Source organism: Eulemur rufifrons, chromosome 19 (genome assembly GCF_041146395.1).
Source record: "Eulemur rufifrons isolate Redbay chromosome 19, OSU_ERuf_1, whole genome shotgun sequence".
In the NCBI taxonomy this organism is placed as follows: domain Eukaryota; kingdom Metazoa; phylum Chordata; class Mammalia; order Primates; family Lemuridae; genus Eulemur; species Eulemur rufifrons.
This window is the reverse complement of record NC_091001.1, coordinates 113,773,699-113,797,169: the sequence shown is the minus strand read 5'-3', so window position 1 is coordinate 113,797,169 and position 23,471 is coordinate 113,773,699. Positions and strand designations below refer to the sequence as shown.

Here is a 23,471-nt window from a genome sequence, read left to right as displayed (position 1 = left end):
CAGATCGAGACAGGGGCCCATCCCCAAACCTCTCACATAAATAATGGCATCAAAGAATCCATGGCTGCATGGACTGCATGGCTCACAGGTTGACACCCTGACCTGACTCCAGGGTGGCTGTACCGGAGCCGGGGCCTTTACGATGGTGATTACCGTTAAATGAGGCCGTAATGTGGGTACCGACCCAACAGGACTGGTGTCCTTACGAGAACAGGGAGGGACACCTGGGATGTGCGTGCACAGAGGGAAGGCCACGTGAGGACACAGCGAGAAGGTGCTGTCTGCGAGCCACAGAGAGAGGACTCAGGAGAAACCCACTCCACCAACACCCTCATCTCAGGCTTCCAGCCTCCAGAACTGGGAGACGATGAATTTCTGTTGCTTGAGCCCCCAGGCCGTGGTATTCTGCTGCGGCAGCCCCAGCGAACATGGCGGCAGGATGCACGACACTTCAGGCAGGGAATCATCTCCAGGCCACCGTGCCTTACGTGGGGTGCCAGCCGCACAGAGCCACAGCAGCAAGCTGCTCCCTCTCCGCACCTCCAGGGCAGAACTGCAGGTGTACTGGAGGAGGGCGAGGGCCAAGGGCAGAGCACAAATCACCAGGCCGTGGGGGAACACGGCAAATAACATCTGGAGGTGAGGGAGGAATTTGGCATGGTGTTTTTACAGTCTTATTGGAAAAATTAATTCAAGCTGGGCTCCGTGCAAGCACTCCCCTGTGGACGGAAGCCTGGGAAAGGACCATAAACAAGGAGCGCTGATGAACGACAGAGCGTTAAGCTGCAAGGAGGTGTCCGGCAGGTGCTCTGGGATCAAGTCTTATTTAACATCCTCATTAGTGATCTGGAAGGAGCAGTAAACAGCACATTAATTAAATTTCCAGATGATACTAAATTTGGAGGTGCTACAGAAAGTCAATGAGGACGCAGAAACTACACAAATGGGGTCCGACGAGGTTAGTGGGAAGCATGAGAAGCAACACAGAATTCAATCTCAAACAGGGAAGCTAATCAAAAACTTTCCCTGTGTTCTGGAACTCCATCCAATTTCCATAAGAAGACTGTATTAAAAAACGCAGAGGCGATGCTCCTTGCTGTCGGGACTCTCCTGCTACTCAAGTCCCCACGCCCCGTGTCAGGAAGCCAACAGAGTCAGCAACGCTCTGATGTGTCTCTGGCAACCAGAGTTCTCCTTATCCGACATTCAAAACTCAGAAGCCAGAATAGACTCTGGGAACGTGCTACACCGTGATCCCCAAGCTTGCAGTCCAAACTCAGGAGGGGACTTGTACGTATAGCACTGTTGAGCTCATCTGCCACCTGTCCAGCCCAGTTTGGAAAGACAGGACATGCTGGCACAGTATGTTTCCAATCGTGGCACTCAGAGCCCAGAGGAAGAAGGTCAAGGGACAACATTATGTCCTCAAAAAGGACAAGAAGGAACTAAGACACTTGGAACTTACCCAAACAACAAAATATTTGGGTCTATAAAATTTAAGTGTATTTCTAAAGAGATAAAGGAAACAAGTGTTTGAGATCTTTAATCTCACTGGCCTCTAAACTCCAATATTTGAGTGTCGTTATAAACATCACTCAAAAGTAACAATTATATTTCCATCCTACACAACAAAGACCAATAATAAGAAAACATTTTTATAACAAGGCAGTTTACAAAATTCTTGCCTCAGAAGCAAAATCCTTGGACCCTAATCCCTGTGGGTCAGGTGCTCTGGGGCCGAGCTGCACAATTCTCACCTAACCATGCCGCTGCCCGGCAAGTCACCTGGCCAATCCCCAGGCTGTGAAACGCACGCGGTAACAGAGGACTGAACTAGGTGACTCCCGCCAAGCATCCCAGGGCCTGGCACACGAGTGTTACATGGGAGCTGCCACTGCCATCATCTTGCTGTCATCGTCATCATCATCACCCTATTTCCTCACACGTAGCACAAGGATGATAAAAATGATAAGGTCAAAAATACCAGGTGACCTTTCCAAGCACCCACCACTAGCAATGAAGCTGTGGCCTAAACTCGAGTCTTCCAATGTCTCCTCCTCACCCTCCACGCCGCCAAGCACCTTCCACCCATGCCGCTTGTCTACACCATGCCCTGGCGTGGCCTTCCTCCGTCCTGCGGGGTGGCGCTGCACCCTGCGTGCTCTGGTCCTGGACACAGGGCCCTGCAGGCCACCAGCAGCTCCGCCTCCTCTTACGCACAGAGTCGGGTGGGCAAACAAGCTGGCGGTGGGTGGAGCATTCATTTCTCCTTGCTAGGCTACGTTATATTTATCATTAACAAATAAACCATAAAGCAGAATATGCAGCAATGAAACTCACAGTTTATGGCGATGAGATTTAGTAAGCCGTGCCCTACAGGAAGACTCACTGAATTGAAACAATAACTTCTTCCCCCAAATCACCATCGACAGAACTCAGGCGGACTGACACTTGATACAGTTCTCCTGTCGCTCACCAGACAAAGTGGCCCCAGTGAACTATGTCCACGTGAATCCCAAACCAGAGAGGACCAGAAGAAATACAACTTCTAACATTGCCACAACAGGTGATGCAACTTCAGGTCTGTCTGGGCTGACGCCTTGGAGGCGAAATCCCCTTCAGCAGAGGATGTGGTTAGCACAACCCGGTTAGCACACGGCTGTTCCAGAGAAGACAGGTCAACTATTTTTGTTAGTCATGAAAAAATAAGAACCCACAAAATATTTAAGTTTAAAATGGAATACAAAATGTTTTCATTTCAAAACATATTTTACTTGGTTTGGTGTGAACATTAAAGACAGGGCTGGCGCCGTTGAGCTGCTTTTACGAGAAACATCTGCAGAGGGCGGGGGCTCTGGGCGAAGCTGCCCCACGCGGAACAGCAGAGACGCCCAGCAGTGGGTGTCTTCCTGAGTGGGCTTCCCGAGCGGTGAGGGCTCACGGGGAGGTTCTCCGACACGACAGCTCTCTAGCGATGATTTCGTGACTTCCTTCTCTTTTCGAGGTGCTATTTCTTGGCACCAGCATCATAAGAAAATTTAATTCTCACCTTTCCTAGCTGAGCACCTATACCCTAAAAAAAAGAAAGTATTCAATCTTTTAACATCTGCACAGAAAATACGGAGTAAACATCAACCAGAGACACACAGCCAGTGTGTGTTAGAAATAGCAGGATCCCAAGTGCAGCAAAGCGTCCTCCAGCCCCTCTTGGATTAAGCAGCACTTGAAAACCAGCAGGAGACGGACCCTGATCTTTCTCGCTGCCTCTCACGTGCTTCATTCTCTCAAAGGAACCGCAATCATTTCATCTCAGGATTCTGGCTTCACAAGGAGGAGCCTTAACATACTCTTTTCCAGGAAAAACCCACTTCTCATAGCTTATTTTCACAATGCAAAGTAACCATTTAAATTCAAAAATGCAATTTTGTTCTAATTTGGTGCAGAGATAAATGGGAAACTGTGGCTTTAAACAACAACTGTGTGCTGAGCCGGTGATATACTTGTTGGTACCATCAGAAACCCTCAGTGGACCCGCCCACCCACCTAGCGCTGCAGGGGAAGCTGACTTGCTGGAGTTTGAGTCCAGGACCAGAGCACGCAGGGTGGGGGGTCACCCGCAGGGAGGAGGAAGACCACACCAGGGCACGGCACAGACAAGCGGCCTGGACCGAAGCCCGTGCTTGGAGGCGAGGAGGATGATGAGGAGACACCAGAAGACTTGAGTTCAGGCCGCAACTCCACGGCTAGGTCCTTGCAGCTACCAGGAATCTCAGGAACCACCTCGTTCTGCTCCTTCGTTCCGCAACTTAAGGACTGTCCTGCCCTCGAGCAGGCGAGGACCTCAGACACTGCCGCTCCAACGAGCTATCCCATGAGACGCCAGGGCCCCGGGGAACAGAAGGCGCAGACACCGCACTCAGTTATTTGTTCTCAGCAGTGAAAACCTCCACAAGGTCCACCACGTCACGCAGGGCCACACGAGCTCAAATGATATCGGCTGCTCTTAAAAAGGAAGGTTCTGACAGCCAACTACTGACAGCATCTGCATTCCAGGGGTCAGTGGTGAATCTCACCCTCACGTCACGGGAAGATGTCCCAGGCCCAGCCGTGGGGCGGTCCAGAGCCAAGGCCGGGGTGGGACTGTGAAACCCCCTCTTCCCCAGGGGGTCAGAACAGCCCTCCCCTCGCACGGCCTTCCGTGGTGCCTGGGCTCCAGGGCTGATGACCTCAGGCTGCTTCCGAAACGCGGCAAGGACCCTTACACCACACCGCCTGGCCGGGCTCACCACTGGCCGCATCCCTCGTGGCCGCCCCGCTGGACCCAGGTGCCGGGTGCCTGGGTCTGGTTCTGCGCCTTCTCACCTCTCAGCCCAGTACTCAGGGTTGTGTCTTCACCACAACAGAAACTCAAAAAAAACTTTTCAAAACTGTAAATAACAATGAATGTCTAAAGTGGGGAACAGAAAAGGGTCTTAGCCATAACTGAAGTTAAACTTCCTTTTTTGCGGATGACAAAACTGGAGCCTAGAAAGTTCCAGTGTCAAAGGTCACAGTATTAACAACCTGGATGGAACTGGAGACCATGCTCCTAAGTGAAGTATCACAAGGATGGAAAAAGAAACACCACAGGTACTCACTTTTAACCTGGAACTAAATGATCAACCCTTCATGTGTACGTATGGTAGTAAAACTCAACAGAAATCAGGCAGGTGGGAGGGGGAGGAGGGGATGGGTAAATTCACACCTAACAGGTACAGTGTGCACTATCTGGGTGATGGACACACTTATAACTTTGACTCAAACTGCACAAAAGTAATTATGTAACCCAGAAGTTTGTACCCCCATAATATTCTGAAATTTTTTTAAAAAGTCACAGTATTAACTTTGGGCAAAATCAGAGGGAAAACACATGTCTCCTAAACCAAACCCCAGGTCTTTGTGGGTCAGCACTGACTCTGAAGAGCGAACGTGGTCTGCAGCTGTGGATGAATTAGTCAGAGCTGCAGAGCCCCTCGCAGGTGTACCTGCCCTCGCCTGAGCACAGAGGCTGCCCGCGCAGTTAGGGGTGCAGCCGGGCCAGGGTCCCGGCACCAGACACGTGCCTTGAGGAAGTCACAGCCTCACCGTGCCTCCGTTTCCTCCTCAGTGAGACGGGAGCTCCGCGAGCCAATGCTCACTGACGTGCTCAAAACGGGGCCTGGCGGAGTCCGCACCCAGAATGCCCGCGACGTCTTCCCTGCAGTTGCTGATGAGGGCGGGGACACGTTGGCTGTGATGACTTTCATCAGCTTAAATGCAAGTCGTCACTGTCACCACCAAATACATAAACTAAAAGTGGTCAACGTTATTAAAATGCAAGGACATTAAAGCCCCATAACCTCTGGCTCTTTCTGGAGATTCAGAAATTGGCAAATAAGGTAACTTATATCACAGTTCCTTTCTATATTTAAAAAAATAAAGCCTGGCCACTGAAGAAAATAATCTCTCACAGGTATAAAAATTATAAAATTTCATTGCATATTTGAAACCATGCCATATGGACATGTCAGAAAGTCTGAAATTGAGAGTTTTAGGCCTAAGAAATGGCATCTCCGATCAGACCAGCAGTCTGCCCATGCAGAGCATGCTGACGGGAGCACCCAGGAACCACGCAGCCTCGGGAGGTGGGAGACTGGCCGCGACACCCCTGCTTCCTGCCCAGCGGCCCACTGTGGGCCTGACACCCACGCGGGTAGCTGCGCTCTCCCTTCATCACTGAGCGCAGGGAGTTCCTTAAACCTTCGCCAAGCCCCACACGTGACAAGGTCTTCGTTCCCCATTGGATGTGGTCTCTCCGCCCACGATCACTGCACCTGCCGCCTCGTGACACGGGCTCACATGATCGGTGTCCTCCGTGGTGACTATGTTTGGAGTTCCTCCTCACAGAGGAGAAGTACCGTGTGTGAGGGAATCTGGGACCTAACAAGGCAAAACACAAAGAGCGCAGGGCACAGTCTCCAGACGGGCCACCCAGGCTTGAACCCGGCCTCCAGCCCTCGCGCACGCACCGAGGCAAGTCACGCACCCGCTACAGACCCCTGTTCTCTCATCTGAAACACCGGGATTACTGGTGGTGTCCGCTTCTTAGTTTTGCTGGGATTAAACAATCAGTCCGAGTGAGGAACCGAGCAGTGTCTAGCGGAGCCTACAGACAGAGCTAGACATCTGCTGGCTGGGGCAGGTTTGCTTCTGATGCTGTTTTGTTACAGCACACAGCAATCACCAACCTGGAAGTTCTCGCTAGATCTGGGAAAGAAAACTAAATTAACAGCACTAGTGTTAAAATAACGGCAGGACAGAACAACAATGTAAAAACCTACATAGTAATAGTCACAAATACTACGATTTTCAAAGCATTTCGTGTATGTGGGCTTCCTATGAATCCCAACCCTAAAGCAGTCAAGGCAGACATAATTCCTCCCGTTTTATAGATGAGAAAACTGAGGCCCAGAGGCAGTGGCAATGCGTCTCCAGGTGCTGGGCGGTCTCTGGCTGCTCTAGCCCAGGACCCCCCATCAGAGCCCACTGCCTCTGGGGACAGGATCAATGGCCACCTGTGAGGGACACATGACGGTGCCCGCGGTGACCATCAGGAATCATGAGGCTGTTCTCAGGACCTCCCAGCTTCCCCACTTCCTGGAGGGGCAGTGACTCCAAGTGGAGACATTGTATCAATATCTAAGGTTCACGCGGAGTTCCCAATATCCCTCCCCAGGACACCGTCCTCCAGGCTGGAACTCCAGGCCAAGGCCGTCCCCCGACCCAGCATCTTCATGCAGCTGTCCACACCTCCCGAGAATTCTTTGCTGGGCTCATGACTCACAGTTAGGGCAGGTGTCCCGGCACACCCTGCCGAATGCACAGGTTCTGCCTGCCCGAGGCATCCGCCGCCCCGCACTCAGGCGTTTTCTGAGAGCTGCCCACCCCGACACTGCACTGGGCACTGTCTATGAAGCACTTGGTGACCTCTCCTTGCTACAGTAACCAGTTCCTCTTGTGCTCCCTGGACCCGGGAATGACCTCTACAGAACGTCCTCGACTTTCCAGTCGACAGAATGAAACGGCAAGAGGAGACCTGCCAGAAAGTCCCCGGGGCTCAGACTCCTGGCCTGGTCACGCCTGGCATGAGTGCACTGAGAGACCCGACCCCATCAGGCTGGAGCTGGACGATGTAAAAAGCAGCACGTCCAGGTTCCCACGAGGGGCAGGACCAGCTACGAGAACCACCACGCTCAGGCCCACAGAATGGCCCCCAGGAATTCAGGAAGCCGGAGCACCCAGTCTGCATGCAGCTGGCCAGAGATCTCCTTTGTGGTTCTTTGCACCACAGGCAGTGTGGCCTAGAACATACACAAACACTGCCCTTACCTGGTTCCCAGGGAAAAGAGGAGACCTGGGCCAAAGAGGAAAGCTACCAACAGAAGGCCCCGGCTCCGGCTCGCTGCAACGGCCAAGGCGTTGGGACCCTCTGGATCACTCTGGATCGGCGCTACCACTCTGGATCACCCCCTATCCCAGACACGGTCCCCATGTGACCTCACCCAGGCCCACTGTGCAGACCCGCTGGCTCTCCGGGGTCACGGTCGGAGGTGAACCACAGATGGGGGAATCCTCCCGCAGGAGAGAAGCCAAGGGGGGGACCTCAGGAGAGGGCACGGCCTGTCGGCTCGGCCCCTGGGACTTGGCAGAAGAAAATCGAGACAGGTAAAGCTGCCGAGAACCTGGGGCACCTTCTGCTTGAGGGAGCCCCGTGAAAGGGCCCCTTTCATCACAAATCTTCCCTGTGTTCACTCAACCTCCCGTGTCCCCTGTGCAACATCCCCTCCCATCCCCCACAATCCCAAGAACAGAGCATCTGTGTCCTCAGGGAGCCACACCACTGACCAAGGACAGGGGAAGCACATCCCACGTGGCAAGATCCTTACAAACTGTCATGTGCTCACATAACAGGACCTGGGGCCTTAGCGAGGGGACCCTCTGGGAGCCTTATGTTTTATTCATGAGATTCCTGTGAAGTTTGCATTCTGCGTCCTAACACATCTGCACTCATCTCAGGCTACAAATGCTGTCATTGTGTAAAATCAAATAAAACTGACACTACAGAAAGACACACCACATTTATCCTGTGGATTCGAGCACGCCGGGCACTCTGCCACCTACTCTGGAGGGCGCCGTGCCCCGTTCAGGAAGCGCGAGCACCAACGGGTTCCCAGGCTGGCGGGTGCCGCTGACGGGTGCTGCCGCCGCGAGCCAGGGGCACCCACGCCGCTGTTCTCCAGTGCAGAGGAGGCCGGGGGGCACCACCGCCCACTACTCCTGGGCACCAGGGGCACCACCCAGCGCGCGGCACAGTCCAGACGCTCAGAGCCCCGCTGTTCGGGACTGCGGTGCAGCCCCCGGGCCCTGTCCGTGCGGAGGGCACAGATGCAAGGCTGAACTGCATCCACTCAGCACAGCCTCATGTTTTCCCATCATTTGCTTTTAAATGACGGTGTTAGTTTAATTGTGCCCACTTTACTGATGAAAGCCCAGAGGTCACTTGCCTGGTCCAGGCTCAGAGAACGAGTAGGGGGAAAGACGGGTCCAGGTTTTCCAGCTGCCAACCCCGGTGCCCGTCCCCTCCCACCTCCGCCGCCCAGCTCCACCTGCCTGCCTGGCGAGGTGAAAGGAACGTCGGAAAGTAACTGGGCCGTTTCACACGTGGCTTCCCTCTTTCCCCTTTCGATGCGCTTTGACAATGGCTCTCACTAAGTCACCAGACGCCTCATGAGGGGCACAGAGCAGTGTGTGCTGGAGGGAGCGAGACACAGAAGGAAAGAAACCTGCTTCGGGTCCTGCCTCCTCCCGCCAGCGCGCTGCATCCCGTGGTTGCGGGCCGCCGTGCACGCAGCTGTCCAGCTGTCATTTCTCCTCTTGTTCCCTCCCACTGATTTACTCGGGACTCTTAGCACCACAGCTCCTAAACAAATCCACTGTACCTTCCCAAATCTCACCAAGACGATTATTTTGAGACGGCTTAACTCAGCCAATTCCATCTGTCAATCCTGTCTGAGTAGCTGCTATGTCTCACAGCAATACGGTTTCTCATCCAAACTGCGCCACATTTCAGAGAAGAGGGTGCCAGGACGAGAGGCGAAAGCCATGCCGCCCCCCCCAAGCCAGGGCACCCGGGCACAGAGACGAACCACGCGTGCCCGGGCCCTCTGGGGTGTCCCATCCACAGGGAAGACGTGAGAACTCAGACGATAAACACAGAGATGGCCTGGGAAGAGGTGGCCGTGCGCAGCACTGACATGGAGCAGAGACCCCAGCCAGGGCTGGGGAGGGGCTTCCAGGAGGAGGTGACTGTGTGCTGTGTTTCTTTCTTTTTTATTTTTTAATAAATTTTATTGTTTAAACTTAAGGTGTACAACATGATGCTATGAGATACATATGGATAGTATGTATCTCATAGGTTACTGTAGTGAAGGAAATTAACATACCCATCATCTCGCTAGCTGCTAGTTTTTGGTGTGTGGCAAAAGAGGCTACAATCTAGTCATTCAGCAAAAATCCCGAGTCCGATACACCTGCCATCCCCAACCACAGACCAGCACCATCCGTGGCCTGTTAGGAACCAGGCCGCACAGCAGGAGGTGGGCAGCTGGTGAGCCAGCGAAGCTTCGTCTGTACTCACAGCTGCTCCTCATCACTCGCATCACGGCCTGAGCTCCACCTCCTGTCAGATCAGTCACCGTCTCCCACCACCCCCAGATGGGACCATCTAGTTGCAGGAAAACAAGCTCAGGGCTCCCACTGATTCTGAGTTGTATAATTGTTTCATTATACCTTACAATGTAGTAGTAATAGAAATAAAGTACACAATAAATGTAACGTGCTTGAATCATCCCAAAACCGTCCCCACCCCACCTGCCTGGTCCATGGAAAAACTGACTTCCATGAAACTGGTCCCTGGTGCCAAAAAGGTTGGGGTCCCCACGATACACTACTATTAACAGTGATCTCTACACTTCTTCATCCTATAGGTCTGCTACTTTGTATCCTTTGACCTACGCCTCCCCATTTTCTCCTCCCCCACCCCCACTGTCTCACTCCCTATCTCTGCACAACCTTTTCTGTTGTTTAGATCCACATGCGAGGTTACCCCCTGTTTCTAAGGGTGAAGAAGAGCTCACGATGGACAGAAGGGAGGGCAGCAAGGGGACCAGGGACACGGAAAGGCATGGAGGTCGGGGGAGGGCACAGGGGGACCCCTGGGGAGCCGTGTGTTGGCATCACTCCTCCGACCCAGACCTCCTGGTCTGAGCATCCTCTGTGCTCGCACACCTGTGCCTGCACAGTACACCTGATGGGAAACGCGAGACCTGGCCCACACAGAACAGCCCCTCTGAGGACCACTTCTACCAGGGGCTGCCTCTTCTGCCTGCTGACCACATGCCCACCATGCTCCAGTGACCTGAGGGTGCCACCTGGTCTCCCCTGGACCTGAGGTCTGTCCACCACACCCCAATGACCTGGAAGTGCCACTTAGGGCCTCTGCTGGACCCGAGGGCCATCCACCATGCCCCAGTGACCCAGGGGTGCTGGCCTGACCTCCCCTGAGCCACAGGTCTGTCCACCACACCCCAGTGACCTGGGGGTGCCAGCCTGGCCTCCCATATGAGGTCCTCAGATGTTGACGAGGGTTCCCTGTGTGAGTTCCTGGGGTTCAGGAGTCGGGAACTAAACGGAAACCAACCATCTGCTCTGGGGAACACCATCTAACGCATATCACCTCAGCTGTATGCAAGGAGTCAGTCCAACTCTGCAAACGTGTTTTTTCCAGCAAGGTCTAGAAGTCTGTGAAGATATTCAGAGAACACCAAGAGAAGTGGAAAAAGGGTTTAAAGATGGCTTGTGTCAGCACAGCGGATCAGGTCAGGACGTGGCCCCCACGACAGGAGGGGACCACGGAAGGACCACAGTGGGCAGGACACAGCCGCACCGCTGGTGCCCTCTGCTGCCTATGAGGCCACCACGTGGCGTGTCGGCAATGACAGTGTGAGCAGAGGCAGACACACACGCAAACACACAAGCACAAAGACACACATCACACATGCGACAGTGTGAGCAGAGGCAGACACACACGCAAACACAAATGCACAAAGACACATGCGACAGTGTGAGCAGAGGCAGGCACATGTGTAAACATACATGTACAAAGACACACATGGCACATGTGACAGTGTGAGCAGAGGCAGACACACACGCAAACACACAAGCACAAAGACACATGAGACAGTGTGAGCAGAGGCAGGCACATGTGTAAACATACATGTACAAAGACACACATGGCACATGCGACAGTGTGAGCAGAGGCAGGCACATGTGTAAACATACATGTACAAAGACACACATGGCACATGTGACAGTGTGAGCAGAGGCAGGCACACGCGCAAACACAAATGCACAAAGACACATGCGGCAGTGTGAGCAGAGGCAGGCACATGTGTAAACATACATGTACAAAGACACACATCACACATGCGACAGTGTGAGCAGAGGCAGGCACACGTGCAAACACAAATGCACAAAGACACATGCGACAGTGTGAGCAGAGGCAGACACATGTGTAAACATACATGTACAAAGACACACATCACACATGCGGCAGTGTGAGCAGAGGCAGGCACATGTGTAAACATACATGTACAAAGACACACATCACACATGCGACAGTGTGAGCAGAGGCAGGCACACGTGCAAACACAAATGCACAAAGACACATGCGACAGTGTGAGCAGAGGCAGACACATGTGTAAACATACATGTACAAAGACACACATCACACATGCGGCAGTGTGAGCAGAGGCAGGCACATGTGTAAACATACATGTACAAAGACACACATGGCACATGCGGCAGTGTGAGCAGAGGCAGACACACACGCAAACACAAATGCACAAAGACACATGCGGCAGTGTGAGCAGAGGCAGGCACATGTGTAAACATACATGTACAAAGACACACATCACACATGCGGCAGTGTGAGCAGAGGCAGGCACATGTGTAAACATACATGTACAAAGACACACATCACACATGTGACAGTGTGAGCAGAGGCAGGCACATGTGTAAACATACATGTACAAAGACACACATCACACATGCGGCAGTGTGAGCAGAGGCAGGCACACGTGCAAACACAAATGCACAAAGACACATGCGACAGTGTGAGCAGAGGCAGGCACATGTGTAAACATACATGTACAAAGACACACATGGCACATGCGACAGTGTGGGCAGAGGCAGGCACATGTGTAAACATACATGTACAAAGACACACATGGCACATGCGACAGTGTGAACAGAGGCAGGCACATGTGTAAACATACATGTACAAAGACACACATCACACATGCGGCAGTGTGAGCAGAGGCAGGCACATGTGTAAACATACATGTACAAAGACACACATCACACATGCGACAGTGTGAGCAGAGGCAGGCACACGTGCAAACACAAATGCACAAAGACACATGCGACAGTGTGAGCAGAGGCAGGCACATGTGTAAACATACATGTACAAAGACACACATGGCACATGTGACAGTGTGGGCAGAGGCAGGCACATGTGTAAACATACATGTACAAAGACACACATCACACATGCGGCAGTGTGAGCAGAGGCAGGCACACGTGCAAACACAAATGCACAAAGACACATGCGACAGTGTGGGCAGAGGCAGGCACATGTGTAAACATACATGTACAAAGACACACATGGCACATGCGACAGTGTGGGCAGAGGCAGGCACATGTGTAAACATACATGTACAAAGACACACATGGCACATGCGACAGTGTGAGCAGAGGCAGGCACACACACCATGGCCTAAGCAGACACACATACACAACATACTCTAATTCAGAAAAATAAAACAGATATTGAAGCAGCAAAGTCATTTTTTAAAAACAGTTTAACTATTAAAGTTTATCTAAAACATATGCTTTTTTCCCTCAATGAAGCTTAAGAAAACCTTGGTTGCGCACAAGAATCTGAATCTAGGAAGTGTGATATACAAAGACTTGTACGGTTTACCGGCAGCACATGTGGAAGTGGAAACAAATCGGGGAGGGAGGTGAATTTAAGTGTCCGACAGTTCCAAAGGCAGAAACAGCGACGAGAAATAGACGTCATTTAATCCCTGGAGTGACCAGGCTTTTTCCTGGTGGCAACAACAGAGCTCAGGGATCCAGGCGTCCTCCAGCCCTGAAGTCTCACTTTTGTCTGCAGGGGGTAGAACCCACCCCTCCTCGGGAGCCCACCCATCACCCACCCCCCTGCACACCCACCGGCAATTCGCTGCCACGTGCCAGCTACTATCAAGATCTCTCTTGTCACTCGCAGGTTTGAACAGTGCTCTGGAGACACCTTCCACCCTGGCCACAGTCCCTCATTTTGCTTTCAGAGTGATGCATTTTTCGTGTAAAATTATCAGAAAGAAAAGCTAAAGTTGTTTTTTTCAATCTCATCATCCATGTAGAAAAAGTTACAAGAGAGTTTGCCGTACATACGACTCCCCCCACGACACAGAGAACGTATTTTTCGGTCATCACAGAGAATGGCTGAACAAAGATCAATGGCAGTTATAAGTCCCTATCAATAATCTGTGACAATCGGTGTCCGTCACTTAGTCTTCACATGAACAGAGATTTAAGCTAGGATAGACGGGTGCATAGTTTGATCTGAAAGAGTTTGAATTTTTAAGTTACTTAAACCTACTGCAAATTTTCTATCATTTCTAAGGCACGGCGGAAAGAACGTCACTGAGCGAGCAGGCTTTTGCCTGTGAGTGGCAGACACTTAAGTTGTGCAAGGGGCATTTAACATGGCCTTGCCCACCACCCCTCCTAAGGCCAGCCGTAAAGGGGACAGAGGAAGGTTTTCTCGCTTGCATTTAAGAAACCAAGTTGTGAGTCCATCCAATTTTCCTTATTTGTTTACAAGGCCATTGAGATATTTATTCCAGCATGCGTGTGTGCGCAAGTGTGTGCCTAAGAGTTCTATCACATCGTAACGTTCTTGTTTATCACAAACCAAGATTCCTAAACAAGAGCAGGCCCCTCCAAATGAATTCTGACCTAGACGCTCTCCCTGGGGGCCACTTTTCTATGATTCCTTTCTCCTTTCCTCCCCGTAAGATCCATGGAAAAGAGTGTCAGGACCCCTGTGGAGGACGACGGCACAAACAGGCTTGAAAGAGGACAACTGTCTGCTGGAAGCAGGGCGCTCCTGAAACTCGCGGACTGGCCCTGCGACATGCCCCCTCCCCACATGTGGTCCTACTTCCCACGCACCGCCCACCGGCCACCCCCGGGTGTGCGGCTAAAGGCAAGTGTCAGAGGCCCTCGGCCTCTTGGCTGAAAGATGCTGCCGCTAACCAAACTACCATGCCAACTAACCAAAACAAAAAAGAGGGGCCCCAAAAGAGCAGGGACACAAGAAAGCACACATTGGGGCGCCAGGGACATCAGACTCGGCACTTCTCATAAACACGCACTAATAAATAAGCGCGAGAGGGAAAATACGCAACACACACCTGCGAGAAGCCTCCCCTGGCCCAGGCAGGGACAGAGACGCGCTATGGAAGACGAGGAGGATCTGGTCTCGACCAAAGATCTGTCATCAGGAGGTGGCAACTGAATCCAGGTTTGTGGTGCTTCTGGATTTAATTCATATTTAATTTACTGAAACATGGAGGCCTAGCGATTTACACGCAAGCTAAGTACACAACACGGAGCAAAAGTGTCTGTTTGCAAAACATACTAAGTCCCTCTGAAAGGTGTCTTCCGTATCACACCGCACAGCAAGCTTAGATCTTTAACCCCAAGCTCTTCTGAAGGCCTCTGAACAGGGCAGTTTGTACCTGGTCCCACGAGAGCGACTATTGGCAGATGACTTGATGTAGATTAGGCTAGAGTAGGCGCGACCCTAGGAATGGCTCCAAAGGGCAAAGGGCTAAGGTTAGGCACAAGCAGTGAAGCTGTGCTGCTCCGTCCTGCTCCGAGCGGAAGAAAGAACCCGGCATTTCACATCGGAAAACCGCCCTCCATACGGGACAGAATCTCTCAGTGCTGCCTGTGGCAGGAACAAAATAGAATTCCTGGAACCTAGACATGACTGTTGTGAGACAATTTTGTCTTTCTTCCTAGAGAGGTTGACAGATTAGGGAAATATTTAACAGAAGATCTGTGCCCTCCAAAGACGGGTGGGAGGAGCTGGTCTCCGGAAGCCCCTGCCTCGAAATCGAGGGATTTGGGGTGACTTGAAGGAAGCAATCAACTTACACCTGTGAATAACCAGAACAAGACTAAGTAGTGCTCAGTGACTGTATTGGTTTTCTATCGCTGCTACAAATTACCGCCAATTCAGCAGCTTAAGTCAACGACCACTCACAGCCCCTAGAGCTGAGCGGCTGCTGACAGCCAGCCAAGCAGTGGGGGCTCAGTCCGACAACCCCAGGAACTGGATTCTGCCAGCAACCCAAGCCCAGATGGGGATGAAGCCTGGCTAATGCCGGGATGGCAGCCTTGAGGCCCCAGGCGAGGACACGGCTAAGCCGTGCCAAGGCGTAACCCATGGAAACTGGGAGCAAAGACGTACGTGCCGCGTAGGCTGGTGTATTTGTAGTCATTTCTCGTGCAGCATGTGACAACTATGGAAGTGGCTGCCGCTCTCACAAATGCCCAAATGTGGGAGGAGCTTTGGATCCTGGCAGCAGGTGGAGGCTGGGAGGCCTGGGAGGAGCAAGAGAAAAGCGTAGCCTGCCCGGAACGGTACGGGAAGGAGGGCACTGGCGACTGCAGGCAGGAAGCTGCAGTGACTCGGGGCCAGGTCTGTCCCGGGCGAGCCGGTCACACACACACACACACACACACACACAAACACACACATACACACACACACATACACACACGCACACAGGGGTTTCCCAGCTCAGGGGGCAAATGAGACAGGAGAGACAGATGGAGGGAAAAGCTGTTAAGTACAAGGGACGACGGCTGGATAGCTTTGAAAACAGCCTCTGGTTCTCTCCAAGAAAGGAAGGCTGCAACCTCCCTTGAGAGGGGTGGGGGCAAGCACCCGCCTAGACGAGCGGAGGCAGAGGTGCCAGCAATGCGGGGGCGCCGGGGCAGCAACGGGGACAACACACAGGGCACAGGCCGCCTCCTGGGACGGCACCCGGTCACCAGCGGGAAAATACTCGAAACCAAACACCGAGTGGGGGCGGGGGGGCCACTTGCGTAGCGTCAGGCAGTGTTTACCCCTAGTTGTCAAACACAACAGCTGTACAACAGCAGGTGCCTACGACGTCACCATCTCAAATGTGCTGCTGGGAAGACTTGGGGGGAACACCGGTGGTCACAGTCCAGTGGGCGGGGCTGGCTGTCCCCAGAGACAAAGACACACAGAAGAATAACTGGGCTCGTCCTGACGACAGGAGGAAGAGGAGTGAAGCTGGGCTGGGAGACACGTCCCCATGAACGAGTCCTGTCACTAAAACTAAACACGAGAGAGAAAGCGTACAGGGAAAGACCCTTCAGTAAATAAGTGACTATTTAACTTTACAGCTACCTTTCTTTTTTTTTAATGTAGTTAAAGTAGAAAGAAACTTACACAGGATTCTAAGCAGCAGAGAGCCGAAGCACAGAATGCTCTGGAAGCGAGGCAGTGAGAGGAAAGACAAGACCGAATGCATTAAAAGTGTCTTAAACAGCATCCCAGCATGTGGGACAAAGGAAACGTTTTAGAAACTACATAAAGAAAAAACACAAAGACTTTATTCTGGCTTACATAAGAGAAAAAGAGGTAATAGATATTTTTTCCCAAAGCCAGAATTTGGAACGTAGCTACTGACAATGACAAAATGAGGAGCACTGAGTCAGTTCAGCGTCTCAGATGTTTGCGTGGACGTAAATGTAGCCAGTCCCAGAGGTGGACCCAGCAGCAGGGGGAAGACGCTATTTGGGTGCATTAACACGCGACTTGCACGTGTCCCTGGAGCCGTTGCCACCAGGAGCCCTGGAGGACCCCCACAGCCTCTCCTTGCCACACCTGTGCCCAGGCAATGAGAAAGGGTTGAATCCCTGCTATGCCCCAACTGCTGTGGTCAACATATCAGGACACCTGTGTCCACCTTCCCAGAACCTCCAGCACGGTTCTCCCCTGCTCTGAGAAGTGGAAGTTCCTGGAATAGCTGTGATTCTAGCTTCAATTCTCAGAATCGTAGGATTGGAGTGATTTCTGCAAACATCTACTCACAGTATCACAGTTTCTCTCATGCACACAGCATCTTCATTAACGCTCAAATCTTATAAGTCAGCGTTGACCCATCAGCAATACAAAGCCAGTCTTACGCAAGGAGCTCTAGCTGCAGAACAGCGCAGGACAGCCGCACTTACTTCTGTTGTAGCAGGTCGCCAGCACGCCCTTGTCCGCCGGGCTGGTGCTGATGTGCCAGATCTCACCCACTTGATGCAGGAGGACGTTTTTATTTATAATGTTATTTTCATCATCAAAATCTATGATGTGGATCTACAAACACAAGGAAAGAGCACATCAGGATCTCAAATGCTTTCCTCAGCGTCTTAATTAAATATTACGATTACAAAGAATCATCAAATGCATTTCATGACAGACACATCTTTGATTGTTATTCCCATTATACTAACAGGATGTACTTCTGTAATTTAATTCTTACTGCACTCCTCTCCAAAGACAAGGTACGGAATCCTTGCACAGTAGTTTTGGATGACAAGCTACATAACATTGCACTCTGGTCACATCCAGTCTTAAAGAAATTAGGCCCCAAAAGCTCTGTCCTCGAGAGGCTCCAAGGTTGGGCCATCACTGGTGTTGGAGCCAGAGTTGTCCAGGGCTGTCCAGACCGGCCAAGAACCTCTCAGACCTGCCGTGAGTCTGCCGGGAGGCAAGGACGTGGCAGGGCACCGCTGCCTGGTTAGGTCTGAGACTGAGCGTGTTCGGCCTCCTCTGTAGTGGGCAGAACTCCACTCACATATCAGAAGTGATTAGGGTAGGAAACAGTAAGAAAAGACTGTATATTAGCACACTTTAAGCTTTTTATTTTATTTATTTTTAATTTTTTAGACATGGGGTCTTGCTGTGCCAGGCTGGAGTACAGTGGCACAAGCATAGCTCACTGCAGCCTCGAACTCCTGGTCTCAAGAGATCCTCCCGCCTCAGCCTCCCAAGCAGCTGGGACTACAGGTGTGAGCCACCACACCTGACTCTCGACTTCTGATGGTCCAAAAAGCCATCAGGATCTATCATCATGTTAATTGTAATAGTATTTTATTTTAGCCATTAAATGAAAAAGTTAAATAATGCTACCTCTATGTTTTTCATGATAATTTTTAGAAGAATTAAAATGATTTCACATTCAATCTCTTATCAATATCCAAGTCAATGATAAAACATAATTCTTCTTTTAAAAATAAATTTGTACTGAGAAAATATCCCTGGATCTGTACGAAGATTTATATTCAAGAATGTTCAGGCCGGGCGCGGTGGCTCACGCCTGTAATCCTAGCACTCTGGGAGGCCGAGGTGGGCGGATCATTTGAGCTCAGGAGTTCGAGACCAGCCTGAGCAAGAGCGAGACCCCACCTCTACTAAAAATAGAAAGAAATTATATAGACAGCTAAAAATATATAGAGAAAAAAATTAGCCGGGCATGGTGGCACATGCCTGTAGTCCCAGCTACTCGGGAGGCTGAGACAGGAGGATCCCTTCAGCTCAGGAGTTTGAGGTTGCTGTGAGCTATAATGACGTCACGGCACTCACTCTAGCCTGGGCAACAGAGTGAGACTCTGTCTCAAAAAAAAAAAAAAAAAAAAAGGTATTCAATGTTCAGACAACAGAGCTAGCAGGAAACTGGTCATCTTTGGGTGGTAGGATTGTAAGTATTTTTCCTTTACTTCTTGTGATTTATTTGTATTTTTAACATTTCTTCATGATTAATATATATTACTTTTGCAATCAAAACATTAATGCTATTTTAATACATATTTCTATGACAGCCACTAGCATCTGCCTGCCACGTTGCTTCAGGCGGCTTCTTGTTAGACCTCTGACTGCTTCCTCTCATGCAACGTTTTCATAAAAAAACAACCTCCCGTCCTCTTAAAGACTTGCTCTGGACTCACTCAAAGTAGAATTCAAACCTGCCCCTGCACAGAAGGGCTGTGTGACACTGAACCACAGTTTCCCCCTGTGCACAGTGAAGACACTGGCACTGGCCTCCTGGGATTAACGAGAAACCAGGCGTGGCAGGGAGTGACCTCACGCAGAGCTAGAGCCTGGTTGAATACGAGTGTCTTCCCTTCGCTTTTGGAGAGACACTAAAAATCATTACTATTATTTTTAGAACTATTTTCAGCAAGTTTTTCCCTGCACTCATAGCCTAATGTGGTAGGTTTTTTATTGTTTTGGGGTTTTTTTGTTTGTTTGTTTTTTGAAAGAGTCTCAGTCTGTCTTCCAGGCTGTAGTGCAGTGGTGTCATCACAGCTCACTGGAGCCTCAAACTCCTGGGCTCAAGTGATCCTCCTGCTTCAGCCTCCCAAGTAGCTGGGACTACAGGTGTGCGCCACCACGCCTGGCTAATTTTTTATTTTTTGTAAAGATAGGGTCTCACCCTCACCCAGGCTGGCCAATGTGGTTTCAATAGTGGGTTTGGAAATATTTCTAGTGGACAGCTTCTGAATTACAAATTATGCATCTAAGAACTGGGGAAACTAACACAGCACTTTTTATTTAAAGTGAAGGTTTATTGTATACATTTTCCTTTCCACACTCAAGGAAATTTTACCTACAAACACTCTTTTCCTCCATGGATATGTTACACATTTGAAAATCTATTGATCATTAATTACTAAATAATTATTAACAAAAACATTTGGCAGAACTTCAGAACTCACTAAAGCTAAACATACACATACATGTCCTCTGACCTGGCAATTCTTTTTTTTTTTTTTTTATTTTTTAGAGACAGGGTCTCAGTCTGCTCTATCACCCAGGCTAGAATGCAGTGGTGTGATCATAGCTCACTGCAGCCTTGAACTCCCAGGCTCAGGTGATCCACCTGCCTCAGCCTCCCATGTAGACACTGGAACTACAGGCGTGCCACACTTGGCTAATCATTTTTATTTTTTGGTAGAGAGGGGGTCTCACTATGTTGCCCAAGCTGGTCTCAAACTCCTGGGCTCAAGCGATCCTCCCACCTCAGCCTCCCAAAGTGCTGGGATTACATGGTGTGAGTCACAGCACCCAGCCTGATCCAGCAATTCTACTACTGGGCACAGACTTATCTAATGCCAGAGAAAGACACGCGCAAGAATTCTCACAGCAGATTTATTCATGATAGTCAAAAATGGTAAACATGCCTAAATATCCGTCAACAATAGAATGGGTAAATAGTGGTTGATTCACAAAGTGAAATACAATCATGAGAAAAGCAAACACATACACGGACAGTGCTGAGGGAGAAAGTCAGACACAGGAACAACACTGTATGATCTCGTCACATGAAGTAAAGAACGGCCAAAACCATCTGGAGAGGGAACGCTGGCCACTCACGGCCCAGACCCTGAGGGGGCTGCTGGGCTGAGGGGGATGGTCTCCTTGGTGGTGACACAGGTGCACATGGTACACAGCTGTGGGAGAATGTGTGCACATGTGTGTAAAAATGCATCAAGCTGTATACTTTGGATACGTGCACTTTAATATGTGAGTTACACCTTGTAAGCAGAAATCCACTGGAGTAAAAACAAGTAACAAACAAATAGGTGAGGGCCAGGCGTGGTGGCTCACACCTGTAGTCCCAGCTACTCAGGAGGCTGAGGCAGGAGGATCACTTAAGCCCAGGAGTTTGAGGCTGCAGTGAGCTCTGATCACACCACTGCACTCCAGCGTGGGCAGCAGAGTGAGACTCTGTCTCAAAAATATAAAAGAAAAGAAAATAAATTTTAAAAAATAAGTAGGTGAGGAAAATTTATTCTTTATTATAACCAATCACTTAAAATTTTTAAAATAAGAATTCTGTGATACCAATATTCAATAATATTTATTATATTAGCCAGTTTTTTTTAGTAGTGACAAACAATACTAAAAAGGCTTTAGTAAAACCTGCATATGTTGTAATCTGTATAATTCTTTTAGAAGGTTTACTATAATATGTAAATGAGAACTATATAAATGTTGAAATTGAAACAATAATCTGATTTTCTTGAAATCTGCCCCAAAGAATAAATGAAAAAGGTAGGTACATCATGGAATATTATGTAGCTCTAAAATTATGATTAAGGGCAATTATAAATACCAAAAATGGTATAAGAGTATTAAACTTTAAAAGCAGACTATGAATGATTAAATAAAACTGTCGCATGTGAACACAGACTAAAAGGTTAGATACAAATTCTGAAAAAATTTTGTGTTGTTCAGGAATTTTTCTCTTCATTATTTGACACATTTCCTACTTACCAGGAAATCCATTAACACTAGAAAAAAGAATGCACTTAAATGTACTATTTCAGCAAATCTCTGAAACGCTCGGCGGGTGCGGGAGCAGGAGCACCGCCCGGCAGGAGCGCGCATCTGGGCCACGTGCACCAGCCTGAGGACAGCGCGTCCCTCCCGGAAGTCCCGCCCCTGCCTGGCACGAGGCTCCTCCGCGCCTGCCAGTCTCGGGGCCATCTCGCTGGTCTGGGCCCGCCTCCCTTCTCCCCACTCCCCACGAGCTGTTCCCCTGCCTGCGAAGACCTGAGTTTCCAATCGGACGCCGCTGCTCCATCCAAGCGCGTCTCCCTTCTGCTCGTCCTCCCACCCAGCGAGCGCAGGGGACAGCGCGTCCCGGCAGCAGGGACAGCGGAGCCCGCGCTCCTGGTACGCTCTGCCGATGGCCCTTCACCTTCATTTCTAGGCCTGAGGGGTCTTAAGATCTTTCCACAAGTCCTTAACTTTACAGTAGGTCTACAGACAGGTGCCAGGTGCACATTTCCCCGGACTATGTGGAAAGGATGGGAAGACAGCAACCACCACAAGCAAATCATAACGAAAACAGTAACGGCCGAGGTTTGCAGTCACCAGGTACCATGCCAAGTATTTTACATACACTCACTCCTCTAACCCTAACATAGCCCTGTATCATTATTGACCACAGTTCACAGGCGAAGAGACAGGCCCGCAGAGGTGAGGTGCGCGGCTCACTCCGTGGACACAGCAGCGCCAGGGCTGGGCGCACGTGCTCTGCAGCCCGGCGCCACCTGCCCGTGGGCTGCGTGACAAGGACAGGGCCCGTACCTCAACCCCGTCCACAGGGCACCACCCCTAACCCGCTCACACGGAGGTACAAAGAAATGTTTGCTGGATAAATCCGTGTAGCTCTAGGCCAGCTGCAAAAACAAGCAACACAATGCAGAAAGCGCCGTAACTAAGGCGAGTGCAGAAGACTGAGGAGCAGAAAAGACAGACCCACGGTGGTGGGCTCGCAGGTCGGGGAAGACGGGGCATCCCGTGGCTGTGCCTAAATGCTACCCTCAATTCCTCGTGCCATATCTGATTTTTAAAAATGTTTTAATCACTTACAGTGAAGATCAAACTCACATATTGTGAAGGACCATTAAAATTTTTAAAGTGGAATCTACTAGTGCTGGGCTAAGGCCATAGCTGACCGTCTAGGAAAATTTACAGCAAGAGTTATAAAATGTATTAGGAAGCCCACCAAGATGAACGTAATCAACCCTCCCTCCTTTCTGGAAGCATCGGGGCTCGCAGAGAAGTGCTCTGTCTCGGAGCCTCACCGTGAAGGCTCCCCTGCCTCACTGCCTGTTACTGAAGCCACGCTGTGCAGTTCCTTAGGAACAACACAGAATGCCACCTGCGGTGACAGCTCGAATAAAGCAAGTCATTTTTATGGTCTTGTATGGACAATTTTCTTTACTCAGTTGAAGTTAGTATCCTGAAAATGCATTTTCTATTACAGTCTGTTTATCTTCATCATGATATGATGAAACAAAAGTGATCTGGGGGTCAAGAGACCTGGGTTCTAGTTTGGATTCTGCCACTTCCTGGCTGTGTTACTTCAGGCAAGTTACTAACCCTTTCTGGGCCCTTGCTTCAACAGTTGTAAATCCTACGATATCAAGAGGCGTATGTCACCGAGACAGGAGAGAGAAAAGATGGCAATTACTTGCAAGCTGGGGAACTAGAAGAGGGGCTGACAAGGGAAAGACAGAACAGATGACACGAGCTGCAGGTAGAAGAGGTGAAGACTCAGAAACCTCGAAGAAGAATCACAGATTCCACTCCAGCTGAAGAACCGTCCAGGTGGATCGGCAGGAATGCCGACGGCCCCAAGAGAAGCCAATGCTTC

The 23,471-nt window shown here is 50.4% G+C and overlaps 2 protein-coding genes across 3 annotated transcripts in view; one reads left to right on the top strand and one right to left on the bottom strand.

The window, feature by feature from the left end:
* TRAPPC12 (trafficking protein particle complex subunit 12) overlaps positions 1-23,471 on the top strand; it is a 385,261-nt gene that overhangs the window by 271,792 nt on the left and 89,998 nt on the right. The window lies entirely within an intron of this gene.
* EIPR1 (EARP complex and GARP complex interacting protein 1) overlaps positions 1-23,471 on the bottom strand; it is a 121,474-nt gene that overhangs the window by 81,931 nt on the left and 16,072 nt on the right. The window contains exon 3 of the mRNA XM_069494059.1: positions 17,485-17,617. Within this exon, the coding sequence (XP_069350160.1) occupies positions 17,485-17,617 (133 nt within the window). The remainder of the gene's footprint in view (positions 1-17,484; positions 17,618-23,471) is intronic.